Here is an 18,346-nt window from a genome sequence, read left to right as displayed (position 1 = left end):
CACAACTTCGACCAATTGAGGAGTTTTGGGCATTAACAAAGGTACATCTTAGGAAACATGTCTCGGCATCCGAAACCATTCAACAGTTCGAAAAAGATTTAAAAAAAAGTGTCAAAACTTGTCGCCAAGAAGTCTGTACGGAATTTAATGAGGAACGTTCGCAAGAAAGTGCGCCAGCTAGTCTACAATGGCTAAGTAGCAAATGTTGAGAATAATATTCTGTTGTTGTAGTCTAATATTACCAGTATATCGAATAAAATTTTAATATCTAACACTTGTGAATTATTTACAGCGAAATCAAAGTGCGTCCATACTTTCTGCGACAGTCTTTATGGTATTATATATAACATATAGTATTATTTAAACGCAATTTAAGTAACATGAAACATATTAAATCGCACACCTAGAAAAAAATCCTATTCGTTTTCCGACACCAACACACTGGCAGTTTATCTAAAACACACTTAAAAAAATGAATTTTACAGGTAACTTAATCCCTCATACGATGCAATTCATAATGACCTAATTCATCAAATGACGGAAAATTTTATTTGTAATGACTTATTGTTAGATTGCCATCAATTTGACTGGTTATGACTGTAACTTGCATTCGGTTAGTAAGTGCGACTGTATGAATTCAAATGCACCAGCCAAGCAGATATGTGCTTCTGTGGGTCAGTCGGTTAACGAACGTGCTTTGTAATCCAATGATTCTAGGTTCGAATCACTACGGTTGCTATTAGTATTAATTTTATTTCTTGAATCTTGTCATGGAATTTTAGAAACAATAATATATGTTCTTCACGTAAATTTACGTGAACTATGATGCTCCATTTATGTGTATCAAATAAGATGTATTTTCGAAGTGTGAATGGCTAATGCATTCTGACTTCTTTTCAGGTGCTGAAACATGTAAATTTATACGCCTGCTTGATAGGCACGATATGGTTGGTATACATTCAGATCTCTTTGTGAAATTCAGCCCTGTGGAATTGTGTAACCTGAAAATTTCATCATTTTTACTGTGCGTGGCAGTTGGTGCTTACTGTAGTGAAATGAAATTAGAGCATTCTGTTTCGTTGGGTATTGTATTGTTGGGTTGAATTCCTATTGGAATAGAAAAAGGGCTGATTCAAAGATTCTTAGCTTGAGTCGTTAACTGAATTCATATTGAAGATGAGCTCAGTATGTCGAACGCAGTTGTTTGTTGGAAATACGTGGACTTATGAATTCAGTGCGATGAAATTCCGATTGTGGAAACGGATATAATACATAAAATGAATTTGCTCGTATCCTTTTATTTAGGGGCAGAGTCGTTTAATTTTTAAAACGATTTCCCAGGTTGGGAAAAATTTATGCGAACTTTTGGCAGTTTTCAATCTCATAATTTCGCTAAATTCCCCTTAATCTGTCTTTCACGTTAAATAGTGATATTTTTCTGTTCTTCCATTGCTAATGATGATAGCTGGGCTTAAAATGCATAAATACGCAATTAATTATGAGCAGCGCACCACTTGAGTAAGCTTGTTCTGATTCATGATTCCTCCAATACTTTCTTCCGTTTAGTATCCTCAAAAGAAAGATCTTAGTCAAATATTAAGTATAAATATTTCATTTGTATTTTTAATGCTGTTGACTACGTAATCTCAAGCAGGGTTTCTTAAATCAAAGTGGATATACTCTGAATTTTTGCCTTTCTCATATCGAAAGGTTATACAATCACTTGAAAAATCGACAAGTGAGAATTTAGTTTCATGCCATTCGACTGAGTTCGTCGAGCTGAGCAATGTCTGTCTGTGTATGTATGTGTTAAATAATCTCACTAGGTTTCCTTGGATACGGCTAAACTGATATTGACAAACTAAAATTCAAATAAAACGTCTCATGATTTTATACGGGACTCCTGAATTTCATTCGGATCTGACCTCCGGTTCCGGAGTTATAGGATAAAGTGTGTTAAATATTCTTCACCGTCAGCGACGAAACAAAAACCGTAAAAAAATTTCTAAACTGTACTCAAAACTACATAAATCGATAGCTGATAATAACTAGGCAGCTAAACAAACCGATTCCGGCTATTCTGGTTTCTGGTTTTCGGTTCCGGAAGCACCGGAAATAGTGGTCATATATTCCAAAATGGATCTCACTCACTTTTCTCAGCGATGGTTTGGCCGATTTCCACAAACTTAGGTCTCGTGTTTTTTTTACGGAATTACTAAATTTCATCCGGATCCGACTTCCAGTTTCGGAATTATATGGTAAAGTGTGTATAAGATTGTGTACCTTCACCTAAAGCAACGAAACAAAATACGTAAAAAATCTAACTTGGCCTACTCCAATCGGTGGCCATTATCAGTAGGGAGCCAAACAAACCGATTCGGGCTATCCTGGTTTCCGGTTTTTGATTAACGACGAGAGTTAATAGTCACATGCTCAAAAATGGATCTCACTCACTTTTCCAGAGATTTTTGAACCGATATTTCCAATATTAGGTTCAAATGAACGTAATTATGGTCCTACCAAAATTTATATTCGACGTCAAAATCGTATGAAATTTTCAACATTTGAATTAAAGCTGAGTTTAATAGTTTTACCTGTGCGACAAAAAAATAGTGAGTGGGTTTTTCAAAATTGTACATCGCTACGGTCGACTCAGGTATTATTTTTCTATTTTATGGACTCGAAAGGATAGAATTGAAGCGAAAAAATTTCACTTTCTTTGTGATGATTTCGTTGTATCGCAGTTTCTGCTAACCACCAGTACGATATTAGCCAAATAAAGAGGGGAATCGTAGTAGGCATGTGCGTCGAGCGCTACACATTTAGTGATGTCTGATTTTTCGTATTAATCGATTATTATGTTTTCGATTAATAAAAGAGTAGTCGATTAGTGTAATCGAATACTATTAGGCATTAATCGATTAATGTTATTAATCGATAAAATTATTCTAGGCGGAATCAGAGCTGCCAAATGAAAATCTGTGTTGAATAAAAAATCTTCACCATTAGTGTATCATAAGGGCATATTCAGTAGTGTTCTAGTTCTAGATGCATAACTTATGTCAGTTACAAAATTTAAATCTGAATTTTATAACAAGAAAAACTGGCAGCCCCAGCAATGTTTTACTCGTGTTTCAAGTATACAAAAAATAGAACGGCATTGTAGACCAGTTCAGAAATTTAAACTATGACTCTGGAGCTCAATTATAATTCCGGATTCTGGAACTGATTTTTTGACTAAATTTGGAAACATATTTTCTGAATTTATGTTCGGAATTTGAGCCCAGAATTCTGATTTTACCTTCATCATTCTGGTACATCCATTTTCAGAATTCATATTCAGAATTCAAGACATGTATGCTGAAACTATATTCCGAACATGGATTCTGGAACTGGATTTCGAAACTGTATTCAGTTCCTTCAATCAGGTTTGGAGTTCAAATTCAGAATTCAATTCTGGAAGTTCGATTCAGTTCAGTTTCATAGCTCTAGAACTAAATTCATGTACTGAATTCTTGATCTGGATTCCGGACCAGAATTTTGCAACTGAATTCTGAGCCTGTTCAAGATTTTGAGTCTAGTTCTAGAGTCCAATTCCAGAATTATCGATTTATTATCGCTTTTCGGAAATGTGATAAAGGGCATGTTGGTTTTATTCGTAAATGATTCCATCCGCTTTTTTCAATATAAAATGCATCTTCTTATTTTTGTGGATCCCTGATGTATATTTTAAAAGGCCCTAGACCAATGATACCAGAACAGAAAAAGATGATAAATATTCAATTTAATTTCAATTACAATCCATATTAAAGTACTAACTGAAGAACTTTGGTTGTGTATTCTTCGAATTGATTCGCTTGCAAAACAATGCTTTGCACTTTATATATACTTCATTTAAAGATTATGGCAAACAGTAATCAACTGAAAAAATTAATCTTCTCTTACATTAAGAACAAAACAAACCAATGCCGGTGATCCTGACAACACTTTTTTTCATACTGCGGAAACATGAATTTCAAAATCGTGTGTTTGCTAATGCCAATTAGGTTTTTTACCGTCACTGCTAACCTCAATCGAATGAACACATTTTGACAGTCCAGCAGTACTGTTTGTAAACAGATATTTTTATGTTTGTCTGTTAACAATTTGGACGGTCCATATCGTCTAAATAGAGTTTTAAAACATTTGTTCACGATTGGATACGGTTTGTTTTTGAGATTTATTAAATAAAAGTGACTAGTACAAAGTGTAAAGATGATTGTTTAAGACGTGTTCTTCGATTTTTGTTTGAGCTTGTTTGTAAACAGTACCGCTAAACTGTCAAAGATGAATGCTTGTTCATTTGTGACGTCACGAAAAAAAATCTAATTAGGTTTGCACGATGACGACACAAATGAACTGCCGATGAATCAAGTTCATCTTTGACAGATGTCGTGTACTTGTTTTGTTTTGCGACTGCAAGTTAAAAGTTGAAAAAATTAAAAACCTGTTAAAAACTGTTCCACGGTGGATATAACTAAGAAGATTGACCTGTATGTGTTTCCAGCATCAAGGGGCGATATATGTATGAATCTGTTGAGTGTGAGGCGACTTGCAATTTTTACATTCGAACGATGAACTTCTGATGAACTTTTAAACTGTAAACAAGTACACGTCGACTGTCAAAAAAAGTTCATTCTGTTCATTTTTGTGAGGTTATGTCACGTTCGTGCAAAACCTAATTGAGGATGGGGTGGCCAATACAGGGTCCGGCACTCGAAGTGTAACCAATTGAAAAGGCCATAAATTCAGTTTGGAAAATTACTTTTACTTAATTCAAAGTACAAAATGTGTAAAAATAATACAAAATTCAGAATCAATTCACTTTTGCTCGATATGACCACCTTTTGCCTTGACTATGTCCTTGAGACGGTCAAAAAACGAATCGCAAGCTGCCGAATGTGACTTGCAGGTATTTTGGCCCACTCACGGACAATAACTTTTTTCAGCGCCTCGAGACTGGTGTATCTTTTAGTTCGGACTTTGCTCTCCAAAATAGCCCAAAGAGAATAATCTATTGGATTCGCATCTGGTGAATTCGAGAGCCATTGTGTGGACGTGATGAAGTTCGGAACGTTGTTTTTCAGCCATTCTTGGTTCACTCGAGCTTTGTGAGACGGTGCCGAGTCCTGCTGAAACGTCCATGGTCTGCCACCGAAATGTTTGTCTGCCCAGGGCTTCAAAGCAACCTCCAGAATACTTTCCCGATAGTATGTCGCATTTACCTTGACGCCAGGCTCGATGAAAACGATTGGAGAGCGCCCATCTGCGGTTACAGTGGCCCAAACCATTATCTGTTGCGGGTGCTGCCTCCTGGTGGCCAATCGATGACTCAAATTCTCGTATGAACGGTCGGTCAAGTAAACCCTATCGTTTTGAGAGTTTACGAATTGTTCAATTGGAAAAATTTTCTCGTCAGAAAATACAATGTTCGGAAATTGACCGCTTTCGGCCAAACGAAGCAACTCCTTCGCTCTCTCAAGTCAAAATTTTTTTTTCGCGTTCACTTTTGGCAAAATGCTTTCTTGCGCTTGTAAACAATACAACTCCGAACTGTCATTTAGCAAATTTCTAGAGAGCTGATGCCCGTGCGTCAGCTGCGCGAGCGGTCTGAAGTTGGTTACACTCCGAGTGCCGGACCCTGTATATAGAAAGCTGAGTATCGCTTGATTTGCTGCTAATATCAATCCCGCATTTGCTTTGCTAAGGCCATTTAGCTCAGCTTCTCGCGTTTACTCTATCTGCAGCCTAAGACTAAACGTTATCTACAAATTGATATAGATCTCGATTAATTGATTGCTATTAATCGATTATCTCGATTAGTTGCATTACCGTTAATCGATTACAAGTACTCGATTACTTTAGCCTTTTATTCGATTATTTTGATTAATCGAGTAAAAAATACGTCACTATTAACACATTTTTTACGATAAACACGCACGGGTTTGAACGATTCTTTTCAATGAACATGGCTAAAGTTTCCGTTCGCCTTTTTGGCGTAATTCGATCCATGACTAAAATGGCAAAGATTGACGTGTTAGAATCTGGCCGATTTGTCAATACCGGTTGCAAAACAGCGGAGCTTTTCAATACTTCAATAGGTCCTTCTTAATGACACATCCTGTGTTAAAAATGTTTTCATTTGAGCTAGTGTAATTTTTAGAATTAAAATTTTTATTGTGTTGTGTAGTGCCGTACATTGAAGTTGGTTCGGCCGTCACTCCGACGAGTCGCATGATCCACGCAAGGTTTCATATCGCGACTGATTTTTTATCATTATTTTTGATGTCCTTGTTTGTGCACGCCAAAATCATCGATGCAACTGCAAAACGAAATATTTGACATTTTACATATGACAGAAGTACCTCAAGTTAACGTCATTTTACTAAGCATTTAGTAAAATGTTTTAGAGTTTTCGATAGATGAGAGTTTTTTTAGTCCCATTAAGGTTTGCAGGAATCGCTTTGGCATTTCTCAGTTTGTCTCTGCGTGAATGAAAATCTCGGTAATTTCTCGGAAATAATTAACATGTTCTTTGAGACATCAGATTAGACATTGCAGTTCGATGACATTTGTAAAAGAGTCGTTACTCAGAGTTGAGTTTAATTTAAAATCTGTATAGCGGTTTATGTTTAACTGCTAAGTTGTGCTTGCAATTCAATATTAAGTGCTAACGCACTGATTGTTCGAAGACGAAAAAAATATGAATATTCCGATTCCGAAGATACTCAATAGGGTAGATGATTTTTATTGGATCCGGTTATGTTTTACCGTAGTTCCACATTTCGTGTGGAAAAGTGCAACCGTCTGCGTAACAGTATTATCTGGATCTGAGTTCCAGATCCGGAGTTGGAAGAGAGGAGAATGGTAATTTTTTAAATGTCATAATGCGAGTGGTAAGCTACAAAACGTCCATAATTAGAACTTGAAAAAGATCGAATAAAATTGCTTTAGATTATCCCGACAATTCAATGCCAATCGAAATCTCTTTGGTTACAATGGTTATTGATTCCGAAAGCCCCTCGCGTAGGACTCGATAGACAACTAAAATCAGTTACTCAAAAATTACTGAAACAATTTCACCAAAATAATGTCGGCATAGCTGTCTGTCAGTTTTTAGAAATAATCATAAAAAATTGAAGAAATCTGTTCTAAATAAAATTCTAAAATATGAACAAAAAATCTACAATCTGTGACAAAAAATGTGTGCAGCAAAGCGAATCTGTAAATATGGTAGCCCTGTTGGGGATACGAGTAGTCTTAGTAAAATTAGGAAGAATTAAATGACCCGTTTATTTCTATGTTAGAAGTGGCTAAAAGCAGTGTTGAATCGAAATGGGCGACAGAAGAAGACACACGGAAAAGAAGACACACAAAAGAAAATACTAAGAATCCTACCATATCAGGACTTGAATGTACGACGTCTGATTTGTTAGATCAGTGCCTTATATTTTGAACCGCCGACCCGGGCTGCAAGTAATTCACAATTCTTAAATAAGCGCATGATACGTTCACGTAGCTTTAGAAATGGTTTGTCATTTGTTTCGCACGGAGGAAGTGACTAATTATAACTAATATAACTAAAATCGGTTTACAGTTTCGGCAATAGTTAATTGAACAAAAATAGTATACAAAAATAGAATAAGTTGTAGGCAAACTCATCTTCATTACTTTCATTATTTTTATTCTAAATTTACAATGAAAATTCTATAAAAATAAGGCAAATCTTCATGTCTTTCCAATAAAACATGAGTAGAGCTAAACCAGGAAACTGATTTTAATAAATCAGTACCTGATAGTTACTGTTACTGTGATGTTACTGATTCATGATTCTGTGGTCAACTTTCGAGAGCAACGTTCATAATTACTACGATAAATCATACAAGTTTACGACCCGCAAAATCGCATTTGCTGAAATCATCTACCGAATGCTTATGTCAGTATTGAGTCATATGAAGTAACAGATTATTTTACTTTGGACCAATGCATTAAAAAAATCACTGATTTCAACACAGTGAACAAGTCAAAACGCATAAAATCGGAAACAAGCCGTAGTTATTGGAACGAAAGTCAAAACAAACTTAATGAAACTTAACAGCTTAATTTTTTCTGCCCTGGAAAAAAAGGAAACCTCATTCTCACCAAGGCTGAAGCACTTATCATGTCGAAAGTAATAATTGCTTCCAATTTGTGCAATCATTTACCCGTTTTAGCACACAGAGCACAAGGAACAATAAAAATTGCCGATAAATTCCACGTTCCGTTCCGGCAGATGTCGTTGGTTCGCTTGGTCCTGTTGCAATTCCCGCCTTCTTTAAAGTGCGTTCCAATACCGAAAACTGTTGAAAAGATTAAACAAAAATCACCAAAAGCAAAAATCGTAGTCTTTCCACACTTTGACTCCCGCGAGCGCCGATCGGGAACGGAACATGGGCACGCATGGGCAGTGTCATTACATTTTGATATTGCAGGAGCAAAAATAAAAAAAAAGAAGCCCATGCGTTGCAGTATTTTTTACTGGTTGACAAATTGAAGACAATAATATTTTATCGATTTTTGTCCGCCGGTTTCGACTTCGTTGTCAGAGCCCTTTTTTTATAGGCTGTCTGTCATGAACCCTATTTTCAGCAAGGTAAAATATTGATAGTTGTGATTTAGTATTCGAAAATCACAACGCAAACTCATGACATACTCTTGCACCTCTAACAAGTGTCACAGTTGTTAAATATTGGTAAACAAAAAACCCAACAAAAAGGTCTCCACAAAGTTTCCCATTATAATTCCACCAACGTCAACGAAAGGCCACACCACCCTTAATTGGTATGTTTTGTTTCTCAGGTGTCGCAACCGCAGCAGCCAACTGATGGCAAGTGTTTTTCAAACCCTTTTCGGAACGCAAGACATGGACAAGTGCAGCTGTACTTTTGCACCTCCTTCCTGATGGGCACCGGGCAAATCCCATTTTTGGTAAAGGGCTCGTATCGTCGTATCATTTTCACCTCATCGCTCAATATGTTACTGTCAATGCCCGCGTACTCGCTGATGGTAGACAGACCGGGTAAACTAAGAAAAGGAATAACAAGAAATGAGGCAACACGTTCCTTGTGCGATTTACAGGCCACTGTCATCGTTGGGTGATCGAATCGCATTGCCGGGAACCGTGCGCTTTGTCAGGCTTATCGATTGAATGAGCGCAATGCGAGTCGACCGTTGACGGCCTGCGTTTCGGCGTACAAAGCGCAGAGTTCAAACGAGTCGCGCAACTCCAAACTCGTGTAATAAATCGCGTACGATCGCGGAAGATACGAGCACCGCGTACGAACGGCGGACGATCGACCCTGCACGGCCCGCGGAAAGCCCTCGACAGTAATCTACGGGCAACAATAAGGCAAAGATGCGGGATGCCGCTTGCAAAGGAAACTCTCCTGGGGAGAATTGTGACAGGTTGCACACACACATACTTTCTTTTTGCTTGCAGTTTTTTTTTCTCATTCGCAAGTGTAAGGAAAATGGTCAACGCTTTTGGTGAGAATAAAATTTGTAGCAAACACAGTTCAATCTAACGGATGTTGTAGAAATGTATAAACTGAAAGTTCTTTGTATTAGCTACAATAGCTTGAAAAACATAGTTTGAAGAATGGATGAAAATGTTACTTCCGTTTATAAATTCATTGCAGCATTTAATGATCGTGAAAGTAATGATATCCAAACAATCAGGCTTCTATCACAATGGTAATATCCGTTGCTCTAGATTAATCAGTACCTTCAATGTGATAAATTTTATATTTCTTTAATTTTAACGGCACTAAATTTGACCTCGGCATCTTAGAGCTTAAGCAGTGTGTCTAAAAAATTATATTATCGAAATAAAATAACCACGCTGAACTTGCTATTTTTGAAGTTCTAAACTATTTGAAGCAATAGCACTCCAGTAAGAATGAAGATGTTAAGATAATTAGTGTAAAGTTGCTAGATGACATGGCATAGATCAAATCAACTGGATTCAGTTCGCTTTCACATCTCACCCAAGTCAGTCGATAAAACAAAACCGCTTACGTTCGGGCCAGAAGAAACCAAGTACAGTATTGTGTAGTGAACAATAGAGCGACCTCGAAATGAGTGAACCAAACGAACAAAAGCTACCGCCGACACGAAAGAATACAATTGTAGTTGACTTCAGGCAGTGCAAAATTCGACCTTCGATACGAGAACTTGAAGGTTTGCTTTAGGAGCAAATGCTTCTTGACATTAAACGTGTGCATTTACTTCAATGCAATAAGACAAATAATGTGATTACAGAACATTAGGTACAACATTCCAGTATATATGGATGATAAAGCTATAGAAGTGCGTATGCATGATCTTCACTCAAGCGTCACCGATTCTTATATTCGCAAAACTATGTCCCAATACGGAGAGATTCTCTCTATCGAAAAATAAAAGTGGAAGAATTTTTTCCCCGGTATTCTAAATGGCGTACGTTTATTACGCATACACTTGAAGAAGGCTATACCTTCTTATGTGATTTTAGGTCAAGATATAAGAATTCCGTGCAAATCACTTGTTACCTATGACAATCAGATGGCCACATGTCAATATTGCCAAAAAGCTGTTCACTACGGTAAGCCATGTGATAAAGTGGACAAGGAGACAACTACACCAAAGGATAACGGTGCTTCCTTCACACCAACCCCAAGCAACCCCAGTGCACCTGTGACAGACACCAACAACAGGGAAGTATCCCCTTCAACGAAACCATCCAACGTAACCCCTATAGAACAAAGTACACCAGCTGCAGTTAACAGCTTACCATCCAACCAACCAGCAATTGCAACCAATGCACAATAAGGTGCATCTACAGCAACTACACGGAGAACCCTTCGATCATAAAATTGCGATATCGCAGTTTTTGATTTTTGCGATAGTTGATTTAACTAATTTCTTTTTGATTCAACCAATTTGGTTTTTGATTTGCATATATTCAAGTAGTTGAAAAATATGTTGTTTTGAATGCTGTCAAATGCCGGAGACAATTGAAAGCAAAACAATAATCGCAATGCAAAATCAACAACTTTTTTAGTTGAAAACTGTTCGCGTCGCTTCAAAATGTCAATGAAAACAACATCGATGGTTAAAGCGTTTGGTGAAATTGTGTTCATTCGATTTGAGAAATTCAAGATAACAAGTGTTTATCTAACAGCGGTGTTGTGATAAAGTTAACCTTGTTTAAGATGAAAAAGATTTGGTGACAAATTAGAAAATGTTAATGAATGATCATCTCGTAATCTTTCAGGTATGCGCAAAAATTTTATGCTTCAAATTCGATCATTGATTTACTTCCAGCAGACTGTTTTACTTCCAGCTGTTTGATACCGATGATGATGTTCTTGCATTAGCAATACAACGCTTTTTGACATGAATTTAATTTATAAAAGTAACAAGGGCGAAGGGTTTCAAACACACAGAACACGCTGCGATTGAATGGCGCGTTTGAATTGCCGTCGCAAAATTCCAATTCCCAGCGGTTGATGCACTCAAGCTCATATAAATTGACTAAAATTATCAGTGCATAACTTTAGTTCAACCGTTTGAAGGCATTATCTTTCAATACTCATTTTAGGTAAATTTAATAATTTCGCTAATTTACTCTATTTATTTTTCAATGAAATTTGTCTAGTTTTATTCAGCATTGATTGCACAACAACGATATGTGTCCTAAATCAAGCAATTTAAGACAGCAGTACCAGAAAAATAACTCCAAAATAGGAAAAACATGAATAAAAAGGCTAAAATTCAGATTTTAACGTAAAAAATTTTTCTTTGTCGTACAAAACAAAGAAAGTTCAATTTAAATCGCGCTTTTTTAAAAATAAATAAAGATTTTTAGGGTTACCTACATTTTTAACACGGTTTTGTGTTATGTTCGACCAGATAAACAATCTCTACTATGTCACTTCAAACGTGTAGAAACACTGTTTCACTGAGTAATAAATGTTCACCATTATCACTTCAAGTAATTGGTTTATTTACACTAGGTTCCAAACGTAAAACACTCAATTTTTTATCTGTGCATAATGTTAATAAATAAAAGAATTGAATTTTTAATTGTTTTCAAAACTATATGTTTTGTTCATGATTCCAGAGCATGAAAGACATTTTTTGAGACGTGCACGGAAAGACCGAAATCAACATTTTGGCGAAAAAAATAGTTGATTTTCTAATTGTACTTTTGGTAATTTAGATTTTTTAATTCTCATTTCCTTAATAATAATAAAATATTTGTTAAAACGGTTTTTTTTAGTTGAATTCACCAATTAAACGTGCTGTCATTGCTTAGCTAAGACACACTTCATTTTCATTCAACTAATTTTTTAGTTGAATTAGAGAAATAAAATGTTGTTTTCAACCAACATAAATGGTTGAATTGGTTTCTGCAATTTGCAGCTATATGGCGCACTGTCACGGAAAAATCTTTAAAACCGTAATGACTACTAGCCACTAGATGGCACACTACTACCGAGAAAAATTTCAGTCGCGGTTGTCTTTTCTATATTGGCAGGTATAATGATGTATTGGAGAAAAAGACATAAACGGAACATAAACTTCTTTTTGAAAATTTTTCTTCTAAATCGCTGTTTTCTTCATTCGAGTTCGCGAAATCGACTCTCTCACTGAAAACTTTGAGCACTCGGAAAACAAACAACGAATACAAGTAATACACCGCGTAGGTTGAAAGATACAAAATACACCATTTGACACATTCAATTAAAGTGCAACATTTGAAACTCACTTCACTGTTCCGCGTAACAACATTATTACGCACAATCGCTTCAAATGCGCACAAATTCTGAATAAATACACTTTCCACTAAGAGTTTATGTCATTTTAACAAATCGGTTTGGAAATTTATATATGGATATATCGTAACACATGCGAAAAACAACTAAACAATTTGCAAGCAGTTTCAACAAGGCTGTTCTTTTAAGCTTTTTCATGGATTGTTTTGCTTTGACACTTCTCATGAGTTTTTGGCTAAAAAACTTGTTAATAAAACAAATTTCATTTTTGTTTTCTTTGTACTGTCCTTCAACAATGATGGTGATAGATAAATAGAAACAAATTTTCTGATATTATTAACAAGATTAGTTTGAGAATTCCGTGTTGGATTAAAATATTGCTGGTTTGTGTCCAGGATATTCGCCAACTAAACACATTCTTTAAAAATAAGAGTTTTTTCAGCAAAGTAAATTCTTAATTCTAACTAATTTCATAGTTATTTTGGAAATTTTATTGTAAAAAACAACTAATTTAAAAACAGTAATACGAATTAGGCGCAGAGCTAATTTCGGTCGTTCCGTGTGTAGATATAACAATATTTTTTTGGAGGATTATTATTGTCGAAATAAGAGATGATATGATTAATAATCAGAACGGAAATCTTGAAACGGTTGTAGTTCCAGTGTAGCCATTGAACAAAGTTTAATGAATATATCACGCGTTTTTGCGATAACGGCTAATAAGCCATTCATTTTTGAGAGAAATGGCAGGCGAGCTATGGAAAGTAGAGTATTAGATTTTTACACCAGACGAGAGAGAAAACTTTTCTCTATCGTTTACTATTATGAACTCCTCTCAGTGAGTACCAAGTCTTTCGGAATTCTTTGTCAAAATGAATCTTGGTAGTTGGTTTATTGGCCGTTATCACAAAAGACGTGAGATATAACTTTGACTTTGAAGTCTCCTTTTATATCGTTTATTTAACCTAATTATGATTGTTCGTCGGGTGGTGACTTCGCAGCAACTGAATTGTGCTTTGACTTCATAATATCATACGATTGCATAAAATTCGCAATCGCCTTGCTAGTGCAAAAATCACGACCTCACACTCCAATCCGTAGAATAATGAGTTGTAAGGGCAATGACACAAAACACACTTGTGCAGCTCTGAACCTATCACTTCACCCAAGAGGAGAGCATCATCAACCAACCCTCGGCGCTGAATATTATTGTCAGATGTTAAAGTAATTTGTGAAATCCAACGAACCGCCGCCGCCACTCGCGCGTAATCGTGAATGTATAAATATGCTAATAAATGGAAATGATGGTTTGTATGAATTATAATTCCCCCCTTCAGGGTAAAGCGTTGGCACGGCAAATCACTATTTAAAACTACAAATAGCACTTTGCATTGTTTTCTAATAGGTTTGTTTTTTTCTTCAATGAATAAGCACTCCTGCACACTTGGTTTGACGTGATTGGAACGATTCTTCGTTCAATTTCATTGCACTAGAACAACATTATTCACACTCACCTGTTCTCGGAAAATTCGCTTGAAACCGTCGACGGTGTGTTTCTCTTCGCCGAAAATAGCGCTCAGTTCGGATATCAGTAACCAGCGACGTTTATCGCGTTGCACTTCCAGCTCCATTGCACTGACGGCCGGGCCACCACTGGCCACTACGACACTTTTCTCAATTTTATCACTATCGGCCAAATTTTGCTTCTTTCCAACGATCGGATGGTTCACTAGTTTACTTTGAGCCCGCAGATCATTCACCAACCCGGCGGATATTGGATCAAAGTTGTCGGTCGGTTTCACCGACGGTTGCTTGGAAACTAGGTCACTAGGTTTCAAGATCGACGTAGGCGGTTTCGGTTCAGTGTCAACGGATTCACTTTCATCCGTTCCGTGTATCGAAATTTTCCGCTGGTTAGGGAAAATATCCGAGCCGGACATCGGAACGGAGTCGACGGTGTCACCTCTCTGGTGTAAATCGTTCAAATAGGAATCATTTTTCTGTTGCAAAAATACAAACGGATTCACATCGAAATGGGACAGTTTGACACTTTCACCTTTTGGGGCCATAGTCGAATCCGAAGACGCCTCGGAGACGGACGCTTCACCGTCCTGGGGTAACTCATCGGAGAACGAAACTTTTTTCGGGCCCTTGTATGGCAGTGGGGGTGACGGAGTGCGGGATCGAGACAGTTTAGAGGCTTCACTTTCGTTTTCATTGTGCACGGTCAGGCTGTGTCGCTTGGGGCCTTCCGAGCTAGTTGATGGCGTTTCCATGGCTATAAACACTTATCTTCCTCTTCTTCTTCTTCGGTCACTTGTTCAGTTTTGAAACAATTTTTGCATGGTTTTCCTGCAATAGCACTTTATTTTCTCTACTTTTTGGAATAATTTTATGTTCACTTTGTACAAAAGTGATTTCGTTTTGTGGAAAATGAATGGTCGAACACAATTTCACCAATGTATGATATCCAGGACTGAGAAACTTCACCGGAGATTCTGAACACCTAGAACACCAACGGCAGCGGAGAGACACTTGTTTTAAGCTCGACGTAACGCTAGCAAATCCGAAACAGAACTGACTGCCTGTTCCAAAACGGTTTAAAGACTCGCAGTTTCCAACTCCGCGGCCAAGACACTTGATCGTGCGATCGATCCGCAAGTTGCGCCTTTTGGCTAGCAGCATGATTCAAACGACAACGGCACGCGAAAGATGTTGTGCCCCTACGGGTTATATTGGCCGAGTCCGTTTTAAACCATGCTTCGCATGCGTTACGAAGTTCATCCCACAGCATCCACGGCTGTCCGATTTGGACCAATCAACGTTGCGAGTTGAATTCTGCTGCTCAACATCATGTTCGTGTTTGGTTCAGCTTGTTGATCGAGTAATTCATTCGGAGTGTTAAACTCGTCGTAACTGATTGAAATTGATACTACTAGTGACAATGTGGGATCGGTTTGAATTTGGGAAGGAAACAAACGAATGTCTTTGCCAAGGTTGGATTAAGTTTTGCTTTAATGAGGATGAGATTAACTGAGACTAGCAGTCGCCAGTATAAGAGGAGGAATGTACGAAATGCGTTTTTGTAATGGTGTAGGCTTCCGGTGTGAAGTTTAGGGTGTTTCATGGGAACGGAAATCGTTGAAGTTAATCGGCTGATCTAATTAGAGTTCATGAAATGCTGGTTTATTGTATATCTATGATAAAACGTTGATTGCACATTATTATTTTCGTATTTTTTTTTGAATTCCCTTGTGGTCTCCGTAAGGTCGTAGCAGTGGATATGTTTGTACACAAAAAATCGCAGCAATTTTAGTACCATGAGTAGAGATGAAATGTTTAGCTTTTTTCATACCGTGCTTGACTTTTTTGATATACTACTAAAAAAAAGTTGATGAAAAATCAACTAGCGGTCAGTTTGAAAAACAAAACTGGAGACTGACGATGAAGTAGTAGGACTTACTAACATGCTCTTTTATTTTGTATAGCTACAATTAATTTTGTAGTATTTTAAACAATGTTAAACGATGATGATTCAAAATATGATACAAAGCAAAGTCATGGTATTACCAAAGGTAAATAATAAAGACATGTATGTGCTTACAAATATAAAAAAAAATCTGGTCCGTTCCCGGTACCTTCTAAAATGACCGCACTCACCGCTTGGTGGAGCGCGAGATTGATTTCGACCAAAGTGTGCCATGAAACGCTAGCTAGAAATCTCAATATATACATGCAGAGAAAAAAAATTGTAAAAATAACCAAACGAATATTTTTGTTGATATAGTGACAAAAGAAAATCTGGTTTAATATTGTAAATATTGCTAATTGAAACTACAAAACATGATGGTTTATATTTCTCGGTGGATTAGTTTGTTTCAATAAACAGTTTTATAAAAATAACAAATATTTTACTTGCGCGTTCCTGTCAATCTCTTGACAAACAATTTCACAGTAAATTCAACTTAAAATATAGTTTTAAATGAAACGAGCTCTAGGTAAAGTCAATAATTGTAACGCTTTAAATTCACAAATTCTTTTAGTTGAAATAAATTTCCTTAAAATTAGTTATTTTAACTAACGCTTTCGATTGTTGAAACCATACATTTTTGTTTGATTTCAGGAATAAAATAATTTCTTTCATACTAATTTAAAGAAATAATTTTTGATACTACTTTTATTTGTTTTAAATTTCCTAATATACAATTATTTCCATACCCCACTATCAAGTCCTGATTTTTTAATTTTTATAGCATCCAACGATTCGGTGCTCCATCAGTCAAAATAGAGATCCTGCATGAAATATTTTTTGCAAAGAAAATGTGTTATGTAATGTTATGCAATTTTCAAAGTCTTTCCAATTATCGATACATACGCTTGAATTATTGAAAATCCCTTAGTTAATTAAAGAAGCAGATAAACGTTTTTTATAAAACTTGTAAAAAACTTTATTCGCAGGAGATAAAAAAAATGCTCTGGATTATTCTCGCGGGAAAAATGCTCTTGTCTATTGGAAATAAAACTATTACGGTTCATTTGAACAGTAAACTTAGTTATATCAGTACACAACTAATATCATAGATAAATTGACCCTTTTTTTCCTTGGATTGAGTCAACACGGATATTTCGATAACGTCAATTCAACTTTGGTTGACATGTAACAAATAGTTAATTTATTTCAACAGCAAAATTCATTGAGAGCAAATAAATATTTCGTTTTTTTTTTTTTGATTATAGAGGTTTTAACCTTAAGGTCATTCGCCTCTTCGGACCAGAAAAACTTTCTGACCCTATGTGCGGGGTTGGGAATCGAACCCAGGCGGGCTGCGTGAAAAGTATCGACTTACCCATCACGCTATGCCCGTCCCCTAAATATTTCGTTTGGTTAAACCAAAATTTAGATTCAAATCAAACAGTGAACATTTTTTATATTTAAGGGAGAAATTGGTTCAAAATAATCATATTCTAGCTTGAAATGAACATAAATCATATTAAAAATTCTACTAACTGTTTTGTTATTTTAAACATGCTCTATTTCTCTGCGTGTACAAATGAGCTAACGTATCGAAAGGGTTCTCACGGTTTGACATTTGCATTATGAATGCGATGATGGGAACTCAGCAGTGCAACCAATTTATCACCATTGGTGCCAGTTTCACGGAGGACCGTAGATGTGTGCCAAAAAAAGATCGTGACTGTCATGTCTGGAAATTCGTTTGTGGTATTACATTCCAATGCGCAATTTGATTCGGTTCTGATTAATAAGGTTACTTTGATAGTGTCATAATTCGGGAGCGGAGCTGTTCATGAAAAATGTTTATTTGTATTATATCTCCTAGATAATTGGTGTGGTGCAGTTCCTAATTTAGCAAATGATTTGTACTTGCGGCATGCGGAATACACCTTTCGTTACCGAAAGCATCATAAATGGACATGTGTTCTTGGTGTAATGTTTCCAAAACGCGGCTTCTATCTCTCTCCTAATCCTGGAAAAAAATTTTCTGATTTTA

General features: G+C 36.4%; 1 protein-coding gene across 1 annotated transcript in view; it reads right to left on the bottom strand.

The window, feature by feature from the left end:
* The window catches only part of LOC131431349 (NADPH oxidase 5), a 179,678-nt gene extending 164,201 nt beyond the window's left edge, over positions 1-15,477 (bottom strand). The window contains exon 1 of the mRNA XM_058597003.1: positions 14,351-15,477. Coding sequence (XP_058452986.1) covers positions 14,351-15,112 — 762 coding nt within the window. The 5' untranslated portion in view covers positions 15,113-15,477. The remainder of the gene's footprint in view (positions 1-14,350) is intronic.
* Between the last annotated feature and the right edge of the window lie 2,869 nt (positions 15,478-18,346).

Source organism: Malaya genurostris, chromosome 2 (assembly GCF_030247185.1).
Source record: "Malaya genurostris strain Urasoe2022 chromosome 2, Malgen_1.1, whole genome shotgun sequence".
Taxonomy (NCBI): Eukaryota; Metazoa; Arthropoda; class Insecta; order Diptera; family Culicidae; genus Malaya; species Malaya genurostris.
Note: the sequence above shows the minus strand (reverse complement) of the source record. Positions and strands in the feature narration are given on the sequence as shown.